This window comes from Agelaius phoeniceus, chromosome 25 (genome assembly GCF_051311805.1).
Source record: "Agelaius phoeniceus isolate bAgePho1 chromosome 25, bAgePho1.hap1, whole genome shotgun sequence".
In the NCBI taxonomy this organism is placed as follows: domain Eukaryota; kingdom Metazoa; phylum Chordata; class Aves; order Passeriformes; family Icteridae; genus Agelaius; species Agelaius phoeniceus.
This window is the reverse complement of record NC_135289.1, coordinates 3,269,156-3,289,659: the sequence shown is the minus strand read 5'-3', so window position 1 is coordinate 3,289,659 and position 20,504 is coordinate 3,269,156. Positions and strand designations below refer to the sequence as shown.

Here is a 20,504-nt window from a genome sequence, read left to right as displayed (position 1 = left end):
TTGGGCTGGAAAGAACCTCAAACATCACCCAGTGCCATGGCAGGGACACCTCCCACTATCCCAGGCTGCTCCAAGCCCTGTCCAACCTGGCCTTGGGCACTTCCAGGGATCCAGGGGCACCTGTGCCAGGGCCTGCCCACCCTCACAGGAGGAATTTCATCCCAATATCCCATCTAACCCTGCCCTCAGTCACTGTCAACCCATTCCCCCTTGTCCTGGCACTCCCAAAGCCCCTCCCAGCACTCTGGGCCTGCCCCTCTTCCCAACCTTTGGGTGAAAATCCCTCCCTGCACCATCCCCTGGAAAATCCCCAGCCTGGAAACATCTCCGTGTCCCCCCTTTGCCCCCTGGATTCCCTGTGCCCCCCTCTCCACACCCTGTGCCTGGATTCCCTTTTCCCCCCCTCTCCACACCCCCTTTATCCCCTGGATTCCCTCTTCCCCCCTCTCCACATCTCTATTTCACCCCCGTGTCCCCCTTTACCCCCTTAATTCCCTTTTCCCCCCCTCTCCACACCCTGTGCCCCCTTTGCCCCCTGGATTCCCTCTTCCACCCCTTATCCACACCCCCTTTACCCCCTTAATTCCCTTTTCCCCCCTCTCCACACCCCCGTGCCCCCTTTGTGCCCTGGATTCCCTTTTCCCCCCCTCTCCACACCCCCTCCCTCACCCCAATTTTTTTGGGGCGCTCCCCTTCTCTCTCCCACCCCTTCCCCGTGGGTTCCCCGTTCCCAGCGCTGCCCGTGGGGGTCTCCCCGCTGCCGTCCCCTCCCCGTTCCCGTCCCAGCCCCGCTCGGGGCGGCCCCGGCAGCCGCCAATGGGCGCGGGGGGGCGCGGCCGCCGGAGCCGCCGCCGCCTTTATCGGTGGGGCCGAGGCGGGAGGCGGCGGAACCGGAGCCGGGATCGGGATGGAGGGGGCGGCAGGGCCCGGGGCCGGCCCCGGTTCCTCGCTGGCCGAGGGGCTGATCAAATCGCCGCGGCCGCTGATGAAGAAGCAGGCGGTGAAGCGGCACCACCACAAACACAACCTCAAGCACCGCTACGAGTTCCTGGAAACGCTGGGCAAAGGAACCTACGGGAAGGTGAAGAAAGCTCGGGAGCGCTCCGGGAAGCTGGTAAGGATCCCCTTGGGGGGGCATCGTCACCGTGAGGGGTCCCCGAGCATCCCCTGTCCCCGGTGCACCCTCGGCGTCCCCGGTGTATCCCCCGGTCCGTCCGTGTATCCCCCTGGTCGGCTGCGTCCCTCTCTGTCCTCTGCTGCAGTTTTCCCTGGAATTTGGTGCAGTTTTTCCCTGGGTTTGGGGGATTTTTCCCTGGGTTTGGAAGCAGTTTTCCCCTGGGATTTGCTGCCATTTCCCCCTGCGATTTGCTGCAGTTTTTCCCCGGTGTGTCCCCCCCGCTTCGGTGCGTCCCTCCCTGTCCCCGCTGCATCCCCGCCGTGTTTTTCGGCGGTCCCCGAGCTGCCCCCGCAGCCCGGCCCGGCTGCCTCCCCCTCCGGTGCTGCCGCCTTCAATCCGTTCCCGGAGCATCCTCACGGACCCCCGAGCATCCCCCGCTCCGAGCATTTCGTCCTCGGTGCCGCCCCCGGTGCATTCCTGGCCCGGTGCCTCTCCCGGTGCAGCCCCCGGTGCCTCCCCGGTGCCGCCGCTCCCGTCTCTCCGCAGCCCCGGCCGGGCCCCGCTCCCCCCGCAACCTGCGGGAAGCTGCGGCTCTGCCCCGGCCGTGCTTCAGGGGGGGCTCAGCGGGGCCGGGGGCACCCCCGAGGGGTCTCGGCCCCCTCGTCCCGGGGGGCTGCGGCTCCTCTCGCCCACTTGACCGCGGTGGCGCTTCCTGGGGGAAGGAGCGGGCGGGGACGCGGCCGCCAAAGCAAACAGCGCACTCCAGGCTGAAGGGTTTTCCCCTTCCTCTCACCCTGGGTTTGCCTTTCTCACGGTGTGGGGCACCCGGGGCGCAGCCAAAATCCTGACTCACCCCAGGCCGCGGCGGGAAAGTGGCTCCGGCTCAGCCCAGCTCAGATTTCCTCGGGAAAAAGGGGGATTGAAGCCCAAAAATTGAACCCCTAGGACTGAACATTCAGGGTTGAACCCCCCGGGATTGTACCCCAAAAACTGAACCCCTGGGATTGAACCCCCCAGGACTGAACCCCAAAAACGGAACCCCCAGGACTGAACTGCAAAAATTGAACCCCTGGGATTGAACCCCCCAGGACTGAACATTCAGGGTTGAACCCCCCGGGATTGAACCCCCAGGGCTGAACTCCTGGGATTGAACCCACAGGACTGAATCCCCCAGGGTTGAACCCCAAAAATTGAAACCCCGGGACTGAACCCCCAGGGCTGAACTCTTGGGATTGAACCCCCCAGGGTTGAACCCCAAAAATTGAATCCCTCAGGGTTGAACCGCCAGGATTGAACCCCAAATATTGAAACCCCGGGACGGAACCCGCGGTGCTGCTGTGTCCTGTGGGAATCTGCCAGGATTCCACCTCGGACACGAACCCCCAGCCTGGGAGGGTGGCAGAGACCCCAAAACCCCTCGGAACGCGGCCTGAGCAGGGGGGATGAGCTGCGAGCGGCCGGACTGGCCCTGCCAGGGGCTGAGATGGGATCAGCGCCATCCCACGGGGACACGCCGGGGGAAAAGCGGCGAATCGGCCGCTTTCCTTGATGGAACGATGATCTCGATGAAATCGGATCCGAAGGCAGCTCTGCCCATCCGAGCCGCTGCTTTGCTGCATAATCAGGGCCTGGAAATGCAACTTCCACCCCCAGAGCTGCACGGATCCCTCCCCTCGGCCTGGGCGAGCGAATTCTCCTTTCCCTGCCCGCACCTGCAGCTCGGAAATCTCCGTTCCCCGCAAACCCCTCGGGATCGCTCTGTGTTCACGCAAATCCAACCCACGGGCCACGGAGCCCTCAATCAAAGCGGCAGAAAATCCAAGGTTCTGCTCTGCAGCCCCTCCCCGGCCCTGCTGGAGGAGCAGGAGACTCCAAACCCCAAAATCTCTCCTCTCCCCACAAATTCCTTCAGCGTTTCCGAGCCGCCTTCATCTGCAGCTTTATCCCGAGCTCCGCTGTTGTTCTGCTCCTTCCCCGAGTGGTTTTCGCTTCCCAAAATGTGAGGGATCCCCTCGTGGCACCGGCTGGGGCTGAAAAGCCGGAGCTGCTCCATCCACGGGGATTTTTGGCCTCTGGCGAATCGGGAATCGCCTCTGACAGAGGCGCTGGGTGTTGATCCCGCTCCTTTCACCGCCCCGCGTTTCTCGTTCCTCCCTGAATTTTCAGATCCCCGCACTCAGGGCAGGCTGATTTGCTCGGAAGGTGACAGGAAATTCCAGGCTCCTGCAGCCGGAGGATGTTTTGGGACTTCCATGAATTATTTGTCTGGGAAAAATCCCTTTTTTTTTTTTTTTTCCTGTTAGGAATCCTTTATCTGAAGTGATGCTCCTGCTCAGTGCCTTCCCCAATCCTTACAAAAATCCCTACAATATCAGGTGGGGAGGGAACTGTTGGTTGGTTTCCCCCCCTTCTCTTTTTTTCCCTTCACTTTCCCCCCCTTTTTTATTTTTACTTTCCCCCCCTTTCTTTTATTTTTTCCTTTTATTTTACTTTCCTCTTTTTCTTTTACTTTCCTTTCTTATTTCTACTTTCCCCTTTTTATTTTTTCCCTTTCCCTTTTTATTTTTTCCCTTTCCCTTTTTATTTTTTCCCTTTCCCTTTTTATTTTTTCCCTTTCCCCTTTATTTTTATTTTTCCCCTTCCCCCTTTATTTTTATTTTTCCCCTTCCCCCTTTATTTTTATTTTTCCCCTTCCCCCTTTATTTTTATTTTTCCCCTTCCCCCTTTATTTTTATTTTTCCCCTTCCCCCTTTATTTATTTTTTCCCCTTCCCCCTTTATTTATTTTTCCCCTTCCCCCTTTATTTATTTTTCCCCTTCCCCCTTTATTTTTATTTTTCCCCTTCCCCCTTTATTTTTATTTTTCCCCTTCCCCCTTTATTTTTATTTTTCCCCTTCCCCCTTTATTTTTATTTTTCCCCTTCCCCCTTTATTTTTATTTTTCCCCTTCCCCCTTTATTTTTATTTTTCCCCTTCCCCCTTTATTTTTATTTTTCCCCTTCCCCCTTTATTTTTATTTTTCCCCTTCCCCCTTTATTTTTATTTTTCCCCTTCCCCCTTTATTTTTATTTTTCCCCTTCCCCCTTTATTTTTATTTTTCCCCTTCCCCCTTTATTTTTATTTTTCCCCTTCCCCCTTTATTTTTATTTTTCCCCTTCCCCCTTTATTTTTATTTTTCCCCTTCCCCCTTTATTTTTATTTTTCCCCTTCCCCCTTTATTTTTATTTTTCCCCTTCCCCCTTTATTTTTATTTTTCCCCTTCCCCCTTTATTTTTATTTTTCCCCTTCCCCCTTTATTTTTATTTTTCCCCTTCCCCCTTTATTTTTATTTTTCCCCTTCCCCCTTTATTTTTATTTTTCCCCTTCCCCCTTTATTTTTATTTTTCCCCTTCCCCCTTTATTTTTATTTTTCCCCTTCCCCCTTTATTTTTATTTTTCCCCTTCCCCCTTTATTTTTATTTTTCCCCTTCCCCCTTTATTTTTATTTTTCCCCTTCCCCCTTTATTTTTATTTTTCCCCTTCCCCCTTTATTTTTATTTTTCCCCTTCCCCCTTTATTTTTATTTTTCCCCTTCCCCCTTTATTTTTATTTTTCCCCTTCCCCCTTTATTTTTATTTTTCCCCTTCCCCCTTTATTTTTATTTTTCCCCTTCCCCCTTTATTTGCCCCCTTCCCTTTCTATTTATATTTTCCCCCCTTCTTTTCTATTCCCCTTCCCTTTTTTCCCTCCCCTTTCCCCCCACCTGTATCCCGAGCAGCCTCGGGGCTCTTTTCTCTTTTTTCCCTCCCAGCCCGGAGTTTTTCCCAGCCCTGTTCCCCATCCCTGGCCCTCAGCCAAGCCAAACACGCCCGGGGACCTCCCGTGGGACTCTCCCGGTGTCCCCAGCGCCACTCGGGGCCGGGAAAGCAGCACCTGGAATATTCCAGAGCCTCCTTTGATCTGCGGGAAGGGCCCGACCCCGCTCCGTTCCCGGCTGGATGTAAATCCCAATTTAAATCCCAATTTAAATCCCAATTTAAATCCCAATTTAAACCCCAGTTTCCCCAAGCAGTCTGGAGCAACTTCTGAAGCGCTGCCTTGGGGTTGCAACTTCATGCATCTTTCAGCAGCTGCTGAAAATACCTGTTCTGCCCCCAAAACCTTGGAATTCAAAGCCCTTTTTTGACTTGGAAAGCTCTCCCGAGCTCCAGGGGCGTTTCTGGGCTCTTTCCCCTGTGCCACTGCCTGTCCCCAGCTCCAGGGTGGCCTTTTCCCCTCCCTCTGCTCCCAAACCCCTTGGGCAGGGAGAATTTGGGAACAAATCCCTGCTGGGAGAATTTGGGAACAAATCCCTGCTGGGCACCCCTGGGGGAGGATGGGGCAGCTCCACCTGTGCCTGCAGGTCACAGTTTTGGGATGGTGCTGGATCCAGCCAGGGGCATCTCCTGGAGCTGCTCCGTCTTTTTTATGGATTGTGGTTCTTGGCCTGAGCCCTGGCTCGGAATTTTGGGGGTGTGAGAGGCTGGGACGGCAAGGAAATGCTTCAAAATGGCCCAAAATGGCCCAAAATTTTGGCTGCTGGGCAGGGTGTCAGGCTTTGCAGGAGGCAGCAAGGAAATGCTTCAAAATGCTTCAAAATGCTCCAAAATGCCCCAAAATTTTGGCTGCTGGGCAGGGTGTCAGGCTTTGCAGGAGGCAGCAAGGAAATGCTCAAAAAATGGCCCAAAATGGCCCAAAAATTTGGCTGTTGGGCTGGGTGTCAGGCTTTGCAGGAGGCAGCAAGGAAATGCTCCAAAATGCCCCAAAATGCCCCAAAATGGCCCAAAACACCCCAAAATTTTGGCTGCTGGGCTGGGTGTCAGGCTTTGCAGGAGGCAGCAAGGAAATGCTCCAAAAATGGCCCAAAATGCCCCAAAAATTTGGCTGCTGGGCAGGGTTTCAGGCTTTGCAGGAGGCAGCAAGGAAATGCTCCAAAAATGCCCCAAAATGGCCCAAAATTTTGGCTGCTGGGCTGGGTGTCAGGCTTTGCAGGAGGCAGCAAGGAAATGCCCCAAAATGCCCCAAAATGGCCCAAAATTTTGGCTGTTAGGCTGGGTGTCAGGCTTTGCAGGAAGCAGCAAGGAAATGCTCAAAAATGGCCCAAAATGCCCCAAAATTGTGGCTGCTGGGTTGGGTGTCAGGCTTTGCAGGAGGCAGCAAGGAAATGCTCAAAAATGCCCAAAAATGCCCCAAAATGGCCCAAAATGCCCCAAAATTGTGGCTGCTGGGCTGGGTGTCAGGCTTTGCAGGAGGCAGCAAGGAAATGCTCAAAAATGCCCAAAAATGGCCCAAAATTGTGGGGCATTTTGCTTTGCAGGAGGCAGCAGGAATCTGGGAGGTTGCCTGGCTGCAGGAAGGATCTGCCAGGCTCAGGGAATTGGGGCAGCAGTGAAAATATTGTTAAAATTTAACCTGTAAAGCAAAGGTCAGGGCAAAGGAAACCTGGCCGGGCTTCCCAGAAACGTTGAGCGCTTCCAGAATTGCTGCAGAAAGAAACTTGGGCCGGGGTTGTTGAACTTCTCCTGGGCAGAGTCCGCTGGATCCACGTGCTGGAGCCTCCAGGAGCAATTCCTGCCCTGGCTGGGCCAGAAAAATGGGGTTTGGGGCCAGAAAAATGGGGTTTGGGGCCAGAAAAATGGAATTTTGGGCCAGAAAAATGGGGTTTGGGGCTACAGAAAAATGGCATTTGGGGCCACAGATATGGGGCTTAGAGCTACAAGAATGAGGTTTAGGGCACAAAAATGGGGTACAGAAATGGGGTTTGGGGCCACAGAAAAATGGGGTTTGGGGCCACAGAAAAATGGGATTTAGGGGCCACCAAAAATGGGATTTTGGGGCTACAGAAAAATGGGATTTTGGGGCTACAGAAAAATGGGGTTTGGGGCTACAGAAAAATGGGGTTTGGGGCTACAGAAAAATGGCATTTGGGGCCACAGAAATGGGGCTTAGGGCTACAAGAATGAGGTTTAGGGCACAAAAATGGGTTTTGGAGCCAGAAAAATGGGATTTGGGGGTACAAAAATGGGGTTTGGGGCCACGAAAATGGGATTGGGGCTACAGAAAAATGGGGTTTGGGGGCAGAAAAATGGGGTTTGGGGCCACAGAAATGGGGCTTAGGGCTACAAGAATGAAGTTTAGGGCACAAAAATGGGGTTTGGGGCTACAGAAAAATGGGGTTTGGGGCAAGAAAAATGGGATTTGGAGCTACAGAAAATGGCATTTGGGGCCATGGAAATGGGGCTTAGAGCTGCAAGAATGAAGTTTAGGGCACAAAAATGGGGTTTGGGGATACATAAATGGGGTCTGGGGCATCAAAAATGGGGTTTTCAGCTAGAAAAGTGGGGTTTGGGGCTACAGAAAAATGGGGTTTGGGGCAAGAAAAATGGAATTTGGGGATACAAAAATGGGGTTTGGGGCCATGAAAATGGGATTTGGGCTACAGAAATGGGGTTTGGGGCCACCAAAAATGGGGTTTGGGGCTAGAGAAATGGGGCTTGGAGGCACAAGAATGGGATTTGGGGCTACAAGAATGAGATTTGGGTCCACAAAAATGGGATTTAGGGCCAAAAAAGGACCTCAGGTGCCCATCTGAGCCCCCTTTCAGAGAAGCCTCGCTGGTTTAGCACCTGCTGCAGGGGGCTCAGGCCTGGCTTAGCAAAGCCGGGCTTTGGGGAGCGAGGTTTGCGAGGCCCCTGCATGGCAGGGACGGGGCTGAGCATCCCTCCCGCCCCTCGGGGCCCCTCTCCCGTTGCTGGGAGACCGGAGCGAGGGTCCCTTGACGGGATTAAAACTGTTCCGCATTCTTGTCTGGGAGGGGAAAAGAAGAAAAAAAAAAAAAGAAAAAGAAAATAAAGGAAAAAAAAATGAAAAGGTTCTGGTGGATTCAGTTGTAAATTCAGCCCTGGGAGAGCTTTGTGTGCCCGCAGCCCCTTTGAAAGGGGATTAGAGGGCGGCTTTTCTTACCCCATCTCTTTCTCCTCCCTTTTCAATCTCCTCGTGGAGGAAAAGCTGAAAACGCCAAGGAAAACCTGGAAAAATCCGGGTCTCCCACCCCCTTCCGAGCGGGATCTGCTTCATCACCCAAACTTTCTCCTGCTCGTAGAAATAAAGGGTTTAGAGGCTAAAAAAACCCAAAAAAAACCAAAAAACAAAAGCGAGGTGTGGGGTTTTTATTCCTTTTTCCTGACGTCAGGAATTGGCTGCTGCTGTTGTGGTTGTTGTGGTTGTTGTTGTTGTTATCTCCCGAGTTCTGCGTGCTGGGCACATTCCTGAGGCAGGGCACGATCGCTGCCAAGCCCCAAAATCGGGAGAGGGGCTGTGTGAGCCGAGGGGGGAGGCTCGGGGAGCCCCAAAAATCCAGGATGGGCTTCCCAGGAGAGGCTTGGGCTCCCAAAAATCGGGGCTGTGCTGTCTGATAGAGGAGAATCAGGGAGCCCCAAAAATCAGGACCAGGGCTGCCTGAGAGGAGGCTCAGGGAGCCCCAAAAATCAGGGCTGGGCTACCTGAGAGGAGGAGCCTTGGGGAGCCCCAAAAATCCAGGATGGGCATCCCAGGAGGAGGCTTGGGCTCCCAAAAATCGGGGCTGTGTGACCTGAGAGGAAGAGTCCTGGGCAGCCCCAAAAATCGCATCTGGGTCACCTGGGAGGAGGCTCAGGGAGCCCCAAAAATCAGGGCTGGGCTGCCTGATGGAGGAGGATCAGGGAGCCCCAAAAATCAGGGCTGGGCTGCCTGATGGAGGAGTCCTGGGGAGCCCCAAAAATCAGGGCTGGGCTACCTGAGAGGAGGCTCAAAAAGCCCCCAAAAATCAGGGTTGTGCTGCCAGATAGGGGAATCTTGGGAGCCCCAAAAATCAGGACCAGGGCTGCCTGGAAGGAGGTTCAGGAGCCCCCAAAAATCAGGGCTGTGCTACCTGGGAAGAGGCTCAGGGAGCCCCAAAAATCAGGAGCAGGTTTGCCTGATGGAGGAGGCTCAGGGAGCCCCAAAAATGAGGAGCAGGGCTGTGCTACCTGTGGGATGAGGTTTGGGGAGCCCCAAAAATCCGGGCTGTGCTGCCTGATAGAGGTCAGGGAGCCCCGAAAATCAGGAGCAGATCTGCCTGATGGAGGAATCTTGGAAAGCCCTAAAAACCAGAGCTGGGCTCCCAAAAATCAGGAGCAGGACTGGCTGGTGGAGAAATCCTGGGGAGCCCCAACAATCACATCTGGGCTACCTGGGAGGAGGCTCAGAGAGCCCCAAAAATGAGGAGATGTCGCAGGTGTCTCTCAGGGGCCTTGCTGAACACCCAAATCCTGGTGTTCAGCAGCAGGATTTGGGAAGAATAAACCCCAAAGGGGTAAAATTGGCTTTTCTGGGCGCTGTTTCCATGGAGCTGCCCTGCTCAGCTCCTGGGGATGCTGTTTGTGGTGATTCCCAGAAGAGGGGAGGATGGAATTCCTTCCCTGGGGATCTCACAGCCCCCTCCGTGCTCCTCCCTCACAGGTGGCCATCAAATCCATCCGGAAGGACAAGATCAAGGACGAGCAGGACCTCGTGCACATCCGCAGGGAGATCGAGATCATGTCCTCCCTCAACCACCCCCACATCATCGCTGTGCACGAAGGTGAGGCCTCCTCTCCCTTCCCTTTTCCACGATCCCAGCCTCTGGAATGGGCTGGGTACCCCTGGGGGCTCTTTGGGGTGGGTTCTTGGCTCGGTTTGGGTGGGTTTAGCCCAGCCCTCTCCTCCCTCCTCCCTTCCAGGACCTGGCTCCTGTTCCTGGCCACTCCCGATGCTCCCGGGCTGTGTTTCTGTGTTTTCCCCAGTGAGGGGAAAATACCTGCTCCAGAAATGGCCCTTCCTGTCCCATCCCCTCCTTCCCAGACAGGGAATCCAGCTGCAAATGTGGATTTTGGGCACTCAGCCCCTGCTCACAAATGTGGATTTTGGGCACTCAGCCCCTGCTCACAAATGTGGATTTTGGGCACTCAGCCCCTGCTCCCTGCTCACAAATGTGGATTTTGGGCACTCAGCCCCTGCTCCCTGCTCACAAATGTGGATTTTGGGCACTCAGCCCCTGCTCCCTGCTCAGCCTCCCTGCACAGCCCCAGGGTGGATCCCAAAATCCACATTTAGCCCCTGCTCCCTCCTCACAAATGTGGATTTTGGTCGATTCCAAAACCCACACTTAACCCCTGATCCCTGCTCACAAATGTGGATTTTGGTGGCTTCCAAACACCAAATTTAGCTCCTGCTCCCTGCTCACAAATGTGGATTTTTGGAGCTCCCAAAATCCACATTTAACCCCTGGTCTCTGCTCACAGATATGGATTTTGGACACTCAGCCCCTGCTCCCTGCTCACAAATGTGGATTTTGGTGGTTTCCAAAATCCACATTTAACCCCTGCTCACAAATGTGGATTTTGGACATTCAGCCCCTGCTCCCTGTGGATTTTGGTGAATTCCAAAACCCACATTTAGTCCCTGCTCACAAATGAGGATTTTTGGGGCTGTGCAGGGAGGCTGAGCCGGGGCTGAGTGTGGCTCATCCTGGAGATTCTGGCATCTCCCTGGATCTGCTCTGAGCCCGAGGCAGGGTTTAATTCAATCTCAGTCCTCCTCATTCCCTCCCCTGGAGCGCTGGAAAACCAAACCACATCTGCTGGGAGAGTTCCTGGTGCTGCCGGGCTCGGCTTCGTGGCCAGGGCTGGGCTTGGGGATAACCCAGGGCAAACTGAACCAGAACCAGACTCAGCCTAAACCCGCAGCTGGGTCGGGCTTAGCAGATCCTTGGGCTGAGCCTTTCCTGGGGCTGGTTCTGCTGCTGCTCCCGGTGTTTGTGAGGGATCCAGGGCCCTTTTGTCCTGCAAACAAAGACGAGCGGGGCTGGCAGCTCCTCCGCGCTGTTTGCGAGGGCTGACTCACAGCTGAGCCTGGAATCCGAAACCACCGAGGCTGCCTGGCTAAAAACAGGAAAAAAAACCCACAAAAAATCGCTCCTGGCTCCAGCAGAGCCTTTTTTGGGAGCGATGGGAGCGGGCAGGAAGGTCACGGCTGTGCCGGCGCTGTCACCTTCCCCTTGGCCGGGGTTCAAGCAAAGAGAGCACGCCTGAGCCACCTCTGGGGACAGAGCCTCGGTGGTGGCAGAGGCAGAGCCTTTGTGGTGGCACAGAACCTTTGTGGTGGCACAGCCTTGGTAATGGCAGAGCCTCAGTGGTGGCAGAGCCTCAGTGGTGGCAGAGCCTTTCTGGTGGCACAGCTGGTAGTGGGAGAGCCTTGGTGGTGGCACAAGCTCTATGGTGGCACAGCTGCTGTGCTAGCACATCTGGTGGTGGCACAGTCTCAGTGGTGGCACAGCCGGTGCTGACAGAGCCTCAGTGGTGGCAGAGCCTTTGTGGTGGCACAGAACTTCTGTGGTGGCACAGCCTTGGTGGTGACAGAGATGCTGTAGAGGCACAGACTTTGTGTTGGCACAACCAGTGATACCAGAGCCTCAGTGGTGGCAGAGCCTTTGCGGTGGCACAGAGCCTCGGTGGTGGCACAGCCTTGGTGGTGGCAGAGTTGCTGATAACACAGCCTCAGTGGTGGCACAGCTGGTGGTGGTAGAGCCTTTATGGTGGCACAGCCTCGGTGGTGGCACAGCCTCGGTGGTGGCACAGCCTCGGTGGTGGCACAGCCTCAGTGGTGGCACAGCTGCTGGGCCAGCAGCCCTGGTGGCCCTGGGGGCCGTGGGTGGGTGACAGCTCTGGTGGCCCCCCCTGACCTGCAGGTCCCCGTTTAACCCGAGACTGAGGGCAGGGATTGGCGTTAGGGTCAATCAATGCTCCACCAGCTCATTAACAGGAATCTCCTAACGAGGTTTGGGGATCCCTTTTAACCCTTTCCTGCGCCCCACAGTGTTTGAGAACAGCGCCAAGATCGTCATCGTGATGGAATACGCCAGCAAGGGCGACCTGTACGAGTACATCAGCGAGAGACAGCGGCTCTCGGAGCAGGAGGCGCGGCACTTCTTCCGCCAGGTCGTGTCTGCCGTCTACTACTGCCACAAGGTGGGTGACACCCCTGCCACGGGGTGGGTGGCACCGCCGCCACAGGGTGGGTGACACTGCCACAAGGTGGGTGGCACTGCCCTGCCTGGGGCTTCCCAGGGGTTTCCTGGTGGACGAGTGGCTGGATGGGCTCCTGAGCCCTCGTCCTGATGGTTTCCCAATGGATTCTGGACTGGATGGGCTCCTGAGCTCTCCTCCTGATGGTTTCCTGGTGGTTTCCTGGTGGGATGGGCTCCCGTGTCCTCCTCCCGATGGATTCCTGGTAGGAGAGTGGCTGGATGGGCTCCTGAGCCCTCTTTCTGATGGTTTCCCAATGGATTCCAGGCTGGATGGGCTCCTGAGCCCTCCTCCCAATGGTTTCCCAGCTGGATGGGCTCCTGGGTGCTCCTCCCAATGGTTTCCTGATGGTTCCCCAGTGGAATGGGCTCCTGAGCCCTCCTCCTGAGGGATTCCCAATGGTTTCCTGGTGGGAGAGTGGCTGGATGGGCTCCCGAGCCCTCCTCCCAATGGTTTCCTGGTGGGATGGGCTCCCAAGTGCTCCTCCCAATGGTTTTCCAATGGATTCTGGGCTGGATGGGCTCCTGAAGCCTCCTCCTGATGGTTTCCCGGTGGGATGGGCTCCCAAGTGCTCCTCCCAATGGGAGAGTGGCTGGATGGGCTCCCAAGTGCTCCTCCCAAGGGTTTCCCAATGGTTTCCCAGCAGGGTGGGTTCCTGAGCCCTCCTCCCAAGGGTTTCCCTGCTGGGTGTGCTCCCCGAGCTCCTCCCTGCAGCCCCACGGGAGCTGAGAGGATCTCGTGGCTCTGCACCTTCCCCACACAAGGGCTGATCCTGAGTCCCGAGGGTGTGGCAGTGCCCCGGCAGCTTTTGGGAGCTCCTGGCCCGGCTGCCGTGGTGTGAGGGTGACTAACCCGGCCTGGCATCGTCACCTCCCCTCCCAACCCGGCCTGGCATCGTCACCTCCCCTGCCTCCCGAGCAGAAGGAGACACCCAGAGCTGCCCTCGGGGCTGGAAGCCAAGCCTGGGTCACCTGTCCTGTCCGGGTCACCTGTTCCGTTCCTGATGGGAGTGTGAAGCTGCAGGACCCTCCCCAGGCTGTGAATGGAGCTCTGGCAGGACCTCCCTGGGGCTGTGGGTGATGCCCTGGCAGGACCTCCCTGGGCTGTGAATGGAGCCCTTGCAGGACCCTCCCCACGCTGTGGGTGATGTCCTGCCAGGACCCCCCCCATGGTACGGATGGAGCCCTGGCAGGACCCTCCTGAGGGTGTGGATGGAGCCCTGGCAGGACCCTCCTTGGGGCTCTGGATGAAGCCCTGCCAGGACCCTCCCCAGGCTGCAGATGAAGCCCTGGCAGGAGCCTCCAGCCCGAGGGTCTCTCTGTAGGACCCTCCCCATGGTGTGGATGGAGCCCTGGCAGGAGCCTCCAGCCCGAGGGTCTCTCTGTAGGACCCTCCCCAGGCTGCAGATGGAGCCCTGGCAGGACCCTCCAGCCCGAGGGTCTCTCTGTAGGATGCTCCCAGGCTGTGCCCCAGCCCTCGGTGGGATCAGGGGGTGTCAGGGCAGCTCCTGACCCCAAACCAGACCAGGGACTGGCTCAGCAGGCCCTGCCCAAGCAGGAGCTGTGCCCAGGTGGGGCTGGCACCGAGTGCTGCCGCAGCGGTGACAATGGAGGAGGTGCTGGCACCTCCCTGCTCCTGCTGCCCAGCTGGTGCCACCCAGGCTGGGCCACCCATGCCAGGCCCACGCCCGGGCTGTTTGTGGCTCCTGTTTGCCCTGCCCTGCCCGGCAGTGACCTCCAGGCGTGCAGGACTTTCCCTGCCTCCAACCCTGCCCGAATTAACCCCTTCTCTTCCCGCAGAACGGGATCGTGCACCGGGACCTGAAGCTGGAGAACATCCTGCTGGATGCCAACGGGAACATCAAGGTGAGGGGCCTGGGGTGGCACCCAGGGGGAGCTGCCCAGCCTGGAGGTGCCCACAGGGCCTCAGTCCCCTCGGGGCACTGAGCTCTGGCACGCCCTGGAACTCTGTGGGGAGCTGGCAGAGCCTGGCAGATGTGGTGGAGCTGTAACTGCTGTTGGCTTTAGCAGATCCTATCTGCTGATAAGAGGGCAAAGTCTGAGCACCCGGATCAGCACTGGCAAAGAATGGCAAAGTCTGAGTGCTCAGATCAGCACTGGCTGGATGAGAAGGGCAAATTCTCAAATTCTGAGTGCTCAGATCAGCACTGGTGGATGAGAAGGGCAAATTCTGAGTGCCCAGATCAGCACTGGCAAAGAATGGCAAATTCTGAGTGCCCAGATCAGCACTGGCTGGATGAGAATGGCAAATTCTCAAATTCTGAGTGCTCAGATCAGCACTGGCAAAGAATGGCAAATTCTCAAATTCTGAGTGCCCAGATCAGCACTGGCTGGATGAGAAGGGCAAATTCTGAGTGCCCAGATCAGCACTGGCAAAGAAGGGCAAATTCTGAGCGCCCAGATCAGCACTGGCTGGATGAGAAGGGCAAATTCTCAAATTCTGAGTGCCCAGATCAGCACTGGCAAAGAATGGCAAATTCTGGGTGCCCAGATCAGCACTGGTGGATAAGAAGGGCAAATTCTGAGCACCCAGATCAGCACTGGCAAAGAAGGGCAAATTCTGAGTGCCCAGATCAGCACTGGCTGGATGAGAAGGGCAAATTCTGAGTGCCCAGATCAGCACTGGTGGATGAGAAGGGCAAATTCTGAGTGCCCAGATCAGCACTGGCTCTTTTCCTGCTTTCTGTGTGTGCCAGCCAGGAAATCCCAGCTCCCCCAGTGGTGATTTCTGCCAGGGAGGAAGGGCAGGGCCTGGCCTGGGCATCCCTGCGGTCACTGATAGCGGGGTTTATCTCCACCAGGGATAATTTAGTAATTGGGAGCTCGAGGGCAGCCAGGGAAGCTCGTGCTGGCTGGGAGGTGACAGCTCTAATGAGGATAATGAGCACCTGGGCGAGGTGGGGACCGCTGCAGCCTGGGGTGGCTGGGAATGAGCTGGAGGAGAGCCTGGAAGCGCTGCCAGCCTCACCTCCCCACTCTGCTGCCGCTGCCAGTGCTGCAGGGCAGCTCCTGAGGTGACGTTTTTGGGAGGCAGAGAGCAGCAGGAGCGAGCTCAGGGGTGGAGAACCAGGCTGAGGGCATTCAGAACCAAGGGCAGCCCTGGCTTGGAGCAGGGTTATCCCTGGAGAGCTCCAGGGGAGCTTTCAGCCCTGGGGGAACTTGGGAAAGGGAATTTCAGGAAAGGGGAACTTGAGAAATGGGCCTTTGGGAAAGAGGAACTTAGGAAATGGGGCTTTGGAGAAGGGGAACTTGGGAAAGGGGAACTTGGGAAAGAGGAACTTTGGGGAAAAGGGGCTTTAGGAAAGGGGGATTTGGAAAAGGAGATTTTGGCAAAGAGGAACTTAGGGAAGGGGACTTTGGAGAAGGGGAAGTTGGGAAAAGGGTCTTTGGGAAAGGGAGCTTTGGGAAAGGGGGCGTTGGGAAAGAGGAACTTTGGGGAAAAGGAGCTTTAGGAAAGGGGAACTTGGGAAAGGGGGATTTGGAAAAGAGGGCTTTGGGAAAGGGGGCTTTAGGAAAGGAGAACTTGGAAAAGGAGATTTTGGCAAAGAGGAACTTAGGGAAGGGGACTTTGGAGAAGAGGAACTTGGGAAAGGGGAACTTGGGAAAGGGGAACTTGGGAAAGGGGAACTTTGGAAAGAGGACTTTGGGAAAGAGGAACTTGGGGAAGGGGCCTTTGGGAAAGGGGAGCTTGGGAAAGAGGACTTTGGGAAAGGAGAACTTGGGCAAGGGGCCTTTGGTCTGGCTGACAGCTGTGTTTGTCCCCCAGATCGCCGATTTCGGGCTGTCCAACGTGTTCCAGCAGGACAAGCTCCTGCAGACCTACTGCGGCAGCCCCCTGTACGCGTCCCCCGAGATCATCAACGGGCGCCCCTACAAGGGCCCCGAGGTGGGTTCTGCCTCCCTGTGGGTGTGGGAGTGGCTCTGGGGCTTTCCCAGTGCATTTTGGGCCAACAGGACCCCTGAGCCCGGGCATTGTGGGGTTGCTGGGTGTGCTGGGGTCCTGCCCCACACTCTGTCCCTTCCTGGTGGCTGCTGAGAGTCCTGATGAGACCCTGCTGGGGTGGGGACCGGGACAGCCCGGTCCTGCTGTCCCCTCCAGGCCCCTCTGTCCCTTTCCCAGGTGGACAGCTGGTCCCTGGGTGTCCTCCTCTACATCCTGGTGCACGGCACGATGCCTTTTGATGGCCACGACTACAAAACTCTGGTCAAGCAGATCACGAGCGGGGACTACCGGGAGCCCACAAAGCTCTCAGGTAGGGACACCCCCGTCCCCCTGTGTGTCCCCCTTCCCCGTGTCCCCTCCTGTGCCTGACCTGTCCCTTCCCCGTGTCCCCTCCTGTGCCTGACCTGTCCCTTCCCCGTGTCCCCTCCCGTGCCTGATCTGTCCCTGCCTGTGCCTGACCTGTCCTTCCCCGTGTCCCCTCCTCTGCCTGACCTGTCCCCTCCCCGTGTCCCCTCCCGTTTCTGACCTGTCCCCTCCCCGTGTCCCCTCTCATTCCTGACCTGTCCCGTGTCCCCTCCCATTCCTGACCTGTCCCTCCCCGTGTCCCCTCCCGTGCCTGGCCTGTCCGTCCCCGTGTCCTCTCCCGTCCCTGACCTGTCCCGTGTCCCCTCCCGTTCCTGACCTGTCCCCTCCCCGTGTCCCCTCCCATTCCTGACCCGTCCCTTCCCTGTGTCCCCTCCCGTTCCTGACCTGTCCCTCCCTGTGTCCCCTCCCGTTCCTGACCCGTCCCTCCCGCAGACGCCTGCGGGCTGATCCGCTGGATGCTGATGGTGAACCCCGAGCGCCGCGCCACCATCGAGGACATCGCCACGCACTGGTGGGTCAACTGGGGCTACAAAACGCCCCTGGGCGAGCAGGAGCTGCTGCGGGACGGCGAATCCCGGCTGGCCACGGTGGCCGAATGGCTGCGCCGCTCCTCGCGGCCCCTGCTGGAGAACGGCTCCAAGGTGCGCTGCTTCCTCAAGCAGCACCTGCCCGGCGCGGCCCTGGAGCGCCAGCGCTCCCTCAAGAAATCCAAGAAGGAGAACGACATCTCGCACGCCCTTCAGGAGGTGCCCCCGGGGCCCGAGAACCCCTCCAAGTCCGTCCTCAAGCGGCCCAAGGGCATCCTGAAGAAGAGGAACTCTGTGGAGCAGAAGGTGCCCAGCCCTGGAGCCCCGGCCACCGGGGAGGGTGGCGAGGGTCCCCCCGCGGGGCTGTCCCGGCTCTTGCAGCCGCCGGGAGCAGCGGGAGCGGCGCCCAGGAAGGGAATCCTGAAGAAGCCCTCGGCCAGGGAGTCCGGGTATTACTCGTCCCTGGAGTGCAGCGACTCCGGGGATGTTCTGGACGCGGGGAGCTTGGACCTGGACGGGCCCGTGTTCGCCGAGCCCTGCCCGGCCCCGCAGGGGCTGCCGGCCCGCAGGAAAGGAATCCTCAAACACAACGGCAAATTCTCCTCGGGCGGCGGCGCCGAGCCCCCCGGGACCCCCCCCGGGAGCGCTTTTGGGGCTTTCGGGGAGGTGTCGCTGCCGCAGGGCCCCCGCGCCCGGCCCGGCAGCGCCGTCAGCGAGGACAGCATCCTGTCCACAGAGTCCTTCGAGCAGCTGGAGCTGCCCGCCCGCCGTCCCCCCGGGGCCGCCATGCGGGGCTGCGCGTCCGCCGAGAGCCTCCTGCGGCTGGAGGAGGAGGAGGAGCGGGAGGAAGGGCGGCGGCTGCGCCGCTGGACTGTCACCCACTGCCGCAGCCCCTTGGCCGGGAGCAGCGCGTCCCTGGCCGGGTGTGACAGCGGCACCGAGCTCTGCCGGCGAGCTGTGGCCGTCGGGGGGAAGCTGAGCTGAGCCCACCTCGCTCCCCAGGGCTGCCCTCCCTGGGGGTGCATGCTGGGGAGGGGGCTGAGCCTCCCTCCTTCCTTCCTCTCCTTCCTCTCCTTCCTCTCCTTCCTTCCGCCACTTCCGCCACTTCCGCCACTTCCGCCACTTCCGCCACTTCCGCCACTTCCGCCACTTCCGCCACTTCCTTCCTTCCTTTTCTTTTCTTTCTTTCTGTCTCCCTCCCTTCCCTTTTTTCTTTTCCGCTTTTCCCTTTTTCCCACCTTCTCCTTCCTTTTTTTTCCCCCCTTTTTTCTCTTTTTCCCTTCCCTTCTTTCCCCTTCCCTCCCCAGGGCTGCCGGTGCTGCTGATCCACATCCCAGGATTCATTTGGCAGCCTCAGGGCAGGGAGTGCCCCAGGGCCAGGACATTTAATGGACCAAAGCCCCCAGAGTGGTCCCCGAGGAGGGGCTGGGGGGTCCCGGGGGTCCTTGCTGCCGTCCTTCCCTCTCAAACAGGCTCATCTCATCACTGGGGGTGTAAGCAAGGGGTTGGGGGGGATTTTTGGGGTTTTTTTGCACTGTTTTTTGGCTGCACAAGGTAAAGGAGGGGGTGGGTGATATACCTCAAACAAGCTGCAGATGTAGCAGGGAGCTGGTGAGGGCTCCAAGGTGCTGCCCCTGGGCTGGGCTTTGGGAGGTGCTGGGGGCACCCAGGCCACGGCTCTGCCCTCTCCTGAGTGCTGAGAAACTGCCTGTGGCCAAATGCCCAGGCTGGGAAATGCTGTGATGCCAACATCTCTCATTGTAATGTGGGAAAAAAAAAGAAAAAAAAGAAAAAAAAAAGGTGCCTTTGGTGAGGCACCATGACTTTATTTATTGATTTATTGCCTTGGCCCAGGCTGGTGTGGAGGGCAGCAACACAGGATGTGTCTGGTTCCACAGAGGCCGTCCAGGGGTGTTTCTGGGGAGGTGGCTGTGTCCTCGTGTCACACAAGGCTCCCTTGCACTGTTGCCACGAGTGCTCGCTGGCCCTTTCCCCTCTCTGGGGGAGGCTGCTGTGTTTTCCCCCCTTCCTACAGCACGGGCTGGAGAAAAACATTAAATTAAAGCAAATGGTAAAACTGAGTTGTCACTGTGATTGCTGGGGCTGAGGGAGGGGCTGCAGTCCCTGTCCCTGTGTCCCTGTCCTTGTCCCTTTCCTGCTGGGATGGGGCCCTGCTCCAGCCCAGGTGAGGGTGGCTGGGCTCAGACACGTCCTGCAGAATCCAATCCCTCTGTGTGTTCAGCCCCTCCTCAAACTGGGTTTAACTGGTGCTGAACTGGGCCTGGACACGTCGCGGGTATGGGGGCTCAGCGCTCCCGGGAGTGGGAATTGTGGATTTTCAGGCTGAGCAGCTGCTGGACAAACAGAACCCAGAATTTCAGGGAAGTTGTGATGAGGAGCCCAATGTGGGCCGCCCCCCTGTCCCAGCCCTGCTCCCAAACCCCTCTCACATCCCTGATGTAGGGTGGGGAAATCCGGATTTTTAAGGCTGAGCAGCTGCTGGACAAACAGAACCCAGAATTTAGAGAAAGCTGTGATGGGAGCAGGACAGTGGGGATCAGGATCCCTTCTCCCCTCCCCACCACCAGCAACTCCCCCTGTCCCATCCCCACTCCCAAACCCCTCTCACATCCCTGAGGCAGGGTTGGCAAATCCAGATTTTAAGGCTGAGCAGCTGCAAAATTTAGGGAAAGCTGTGATGGGAGCAGGACAGTGAGGATCAGGATCCTTTCTCTCCTCACCACGAGCAGCCCCCCTGCTCCATCCCATCCCCTCTCCCAAACCCCTCCCACATCCTTGAACGCCCGTGGGTTTGAATTTGGGGGAAATCCCCGGGATTTGGTGGAAGGAGCTGCCTCTCCACCCTTTCCCTTCCCCCCCTTTGGCACGGAAATCCATTCGGCTGCCCCGTGAGCATCCCCCGCGTCCAGCCGGGCTCACCGGGGCCGTTCGCGCCTCCTCCCCAGCGGGGACAGGGTGGCCGGGCATGCCCAGAATCGGAATGGCACCGTTTGTCCTGGCAGGGGTGGCATGGAGGGGGTCACAGGGTGGCAGGGCATGTCCGGAATGCCACCCTGTGTCCTGGCAGGGGGGGTCACCACGCTCGGCCCCCCCCCGCCGCGCATTCCTCGCGTGCTTCCCGAGCCTCGCAGGAATTCCAGAGACTTAAAGCGGCTCCCAGGGCTGAGCCCGGGCAAAGTCCTGGTGCCCGGGGGGCTGCAGGGGTGGGGTGGGATTGATGGGATGGGATGGGATCGATGGGATGGGATCTATGGGATGGGGTGGGATCCATGGGATGGGATCTATGGGATGGGGTGGGATCCATGGGATGGGGTGGGATCCATGGGATGTGATCCATGGGATGGGATCGATGGGATGGGATGGGATGTGATCCATAGGATGGGGTGGGATGGGATGGGATGTGATCCATGGG

General features: G+C 57.8%; 1 protein-coding gene across 1 annotated transcript; it reads left to right on the top strand.

Moving 5' to 3' along the window:
* The first annotated feature begins 822 nt into the window (after window positions 1-822).
* Window positions 823-19,152, top strand: NUAK2 (NUAK family kinase 2). The gene is made up of 7 exons (XM_054648849.2): window positions 823-1,114; window positions 9,613-9,733; window positions 12,007-12,158; window positions 14,015-14,080; window positions 16,002-16,121; window positions 16,356-16,488; window positions 16,977-19,152. The coding sequence occupies exons 1-7, from the start codon at window positions 908-910 to the stop codon at window positions 18,053-18,055; spliced, it is 1,878 nt and encodes a 625-aa protein (XP_054504824.2). The 5' UTR covers window positions 823-907; the 3' UTR covers window positions 18,056-19,152.
* The last annotated feature ends 1,352 nt before the right edge of the window (window positions 19,153-20,504 follow it).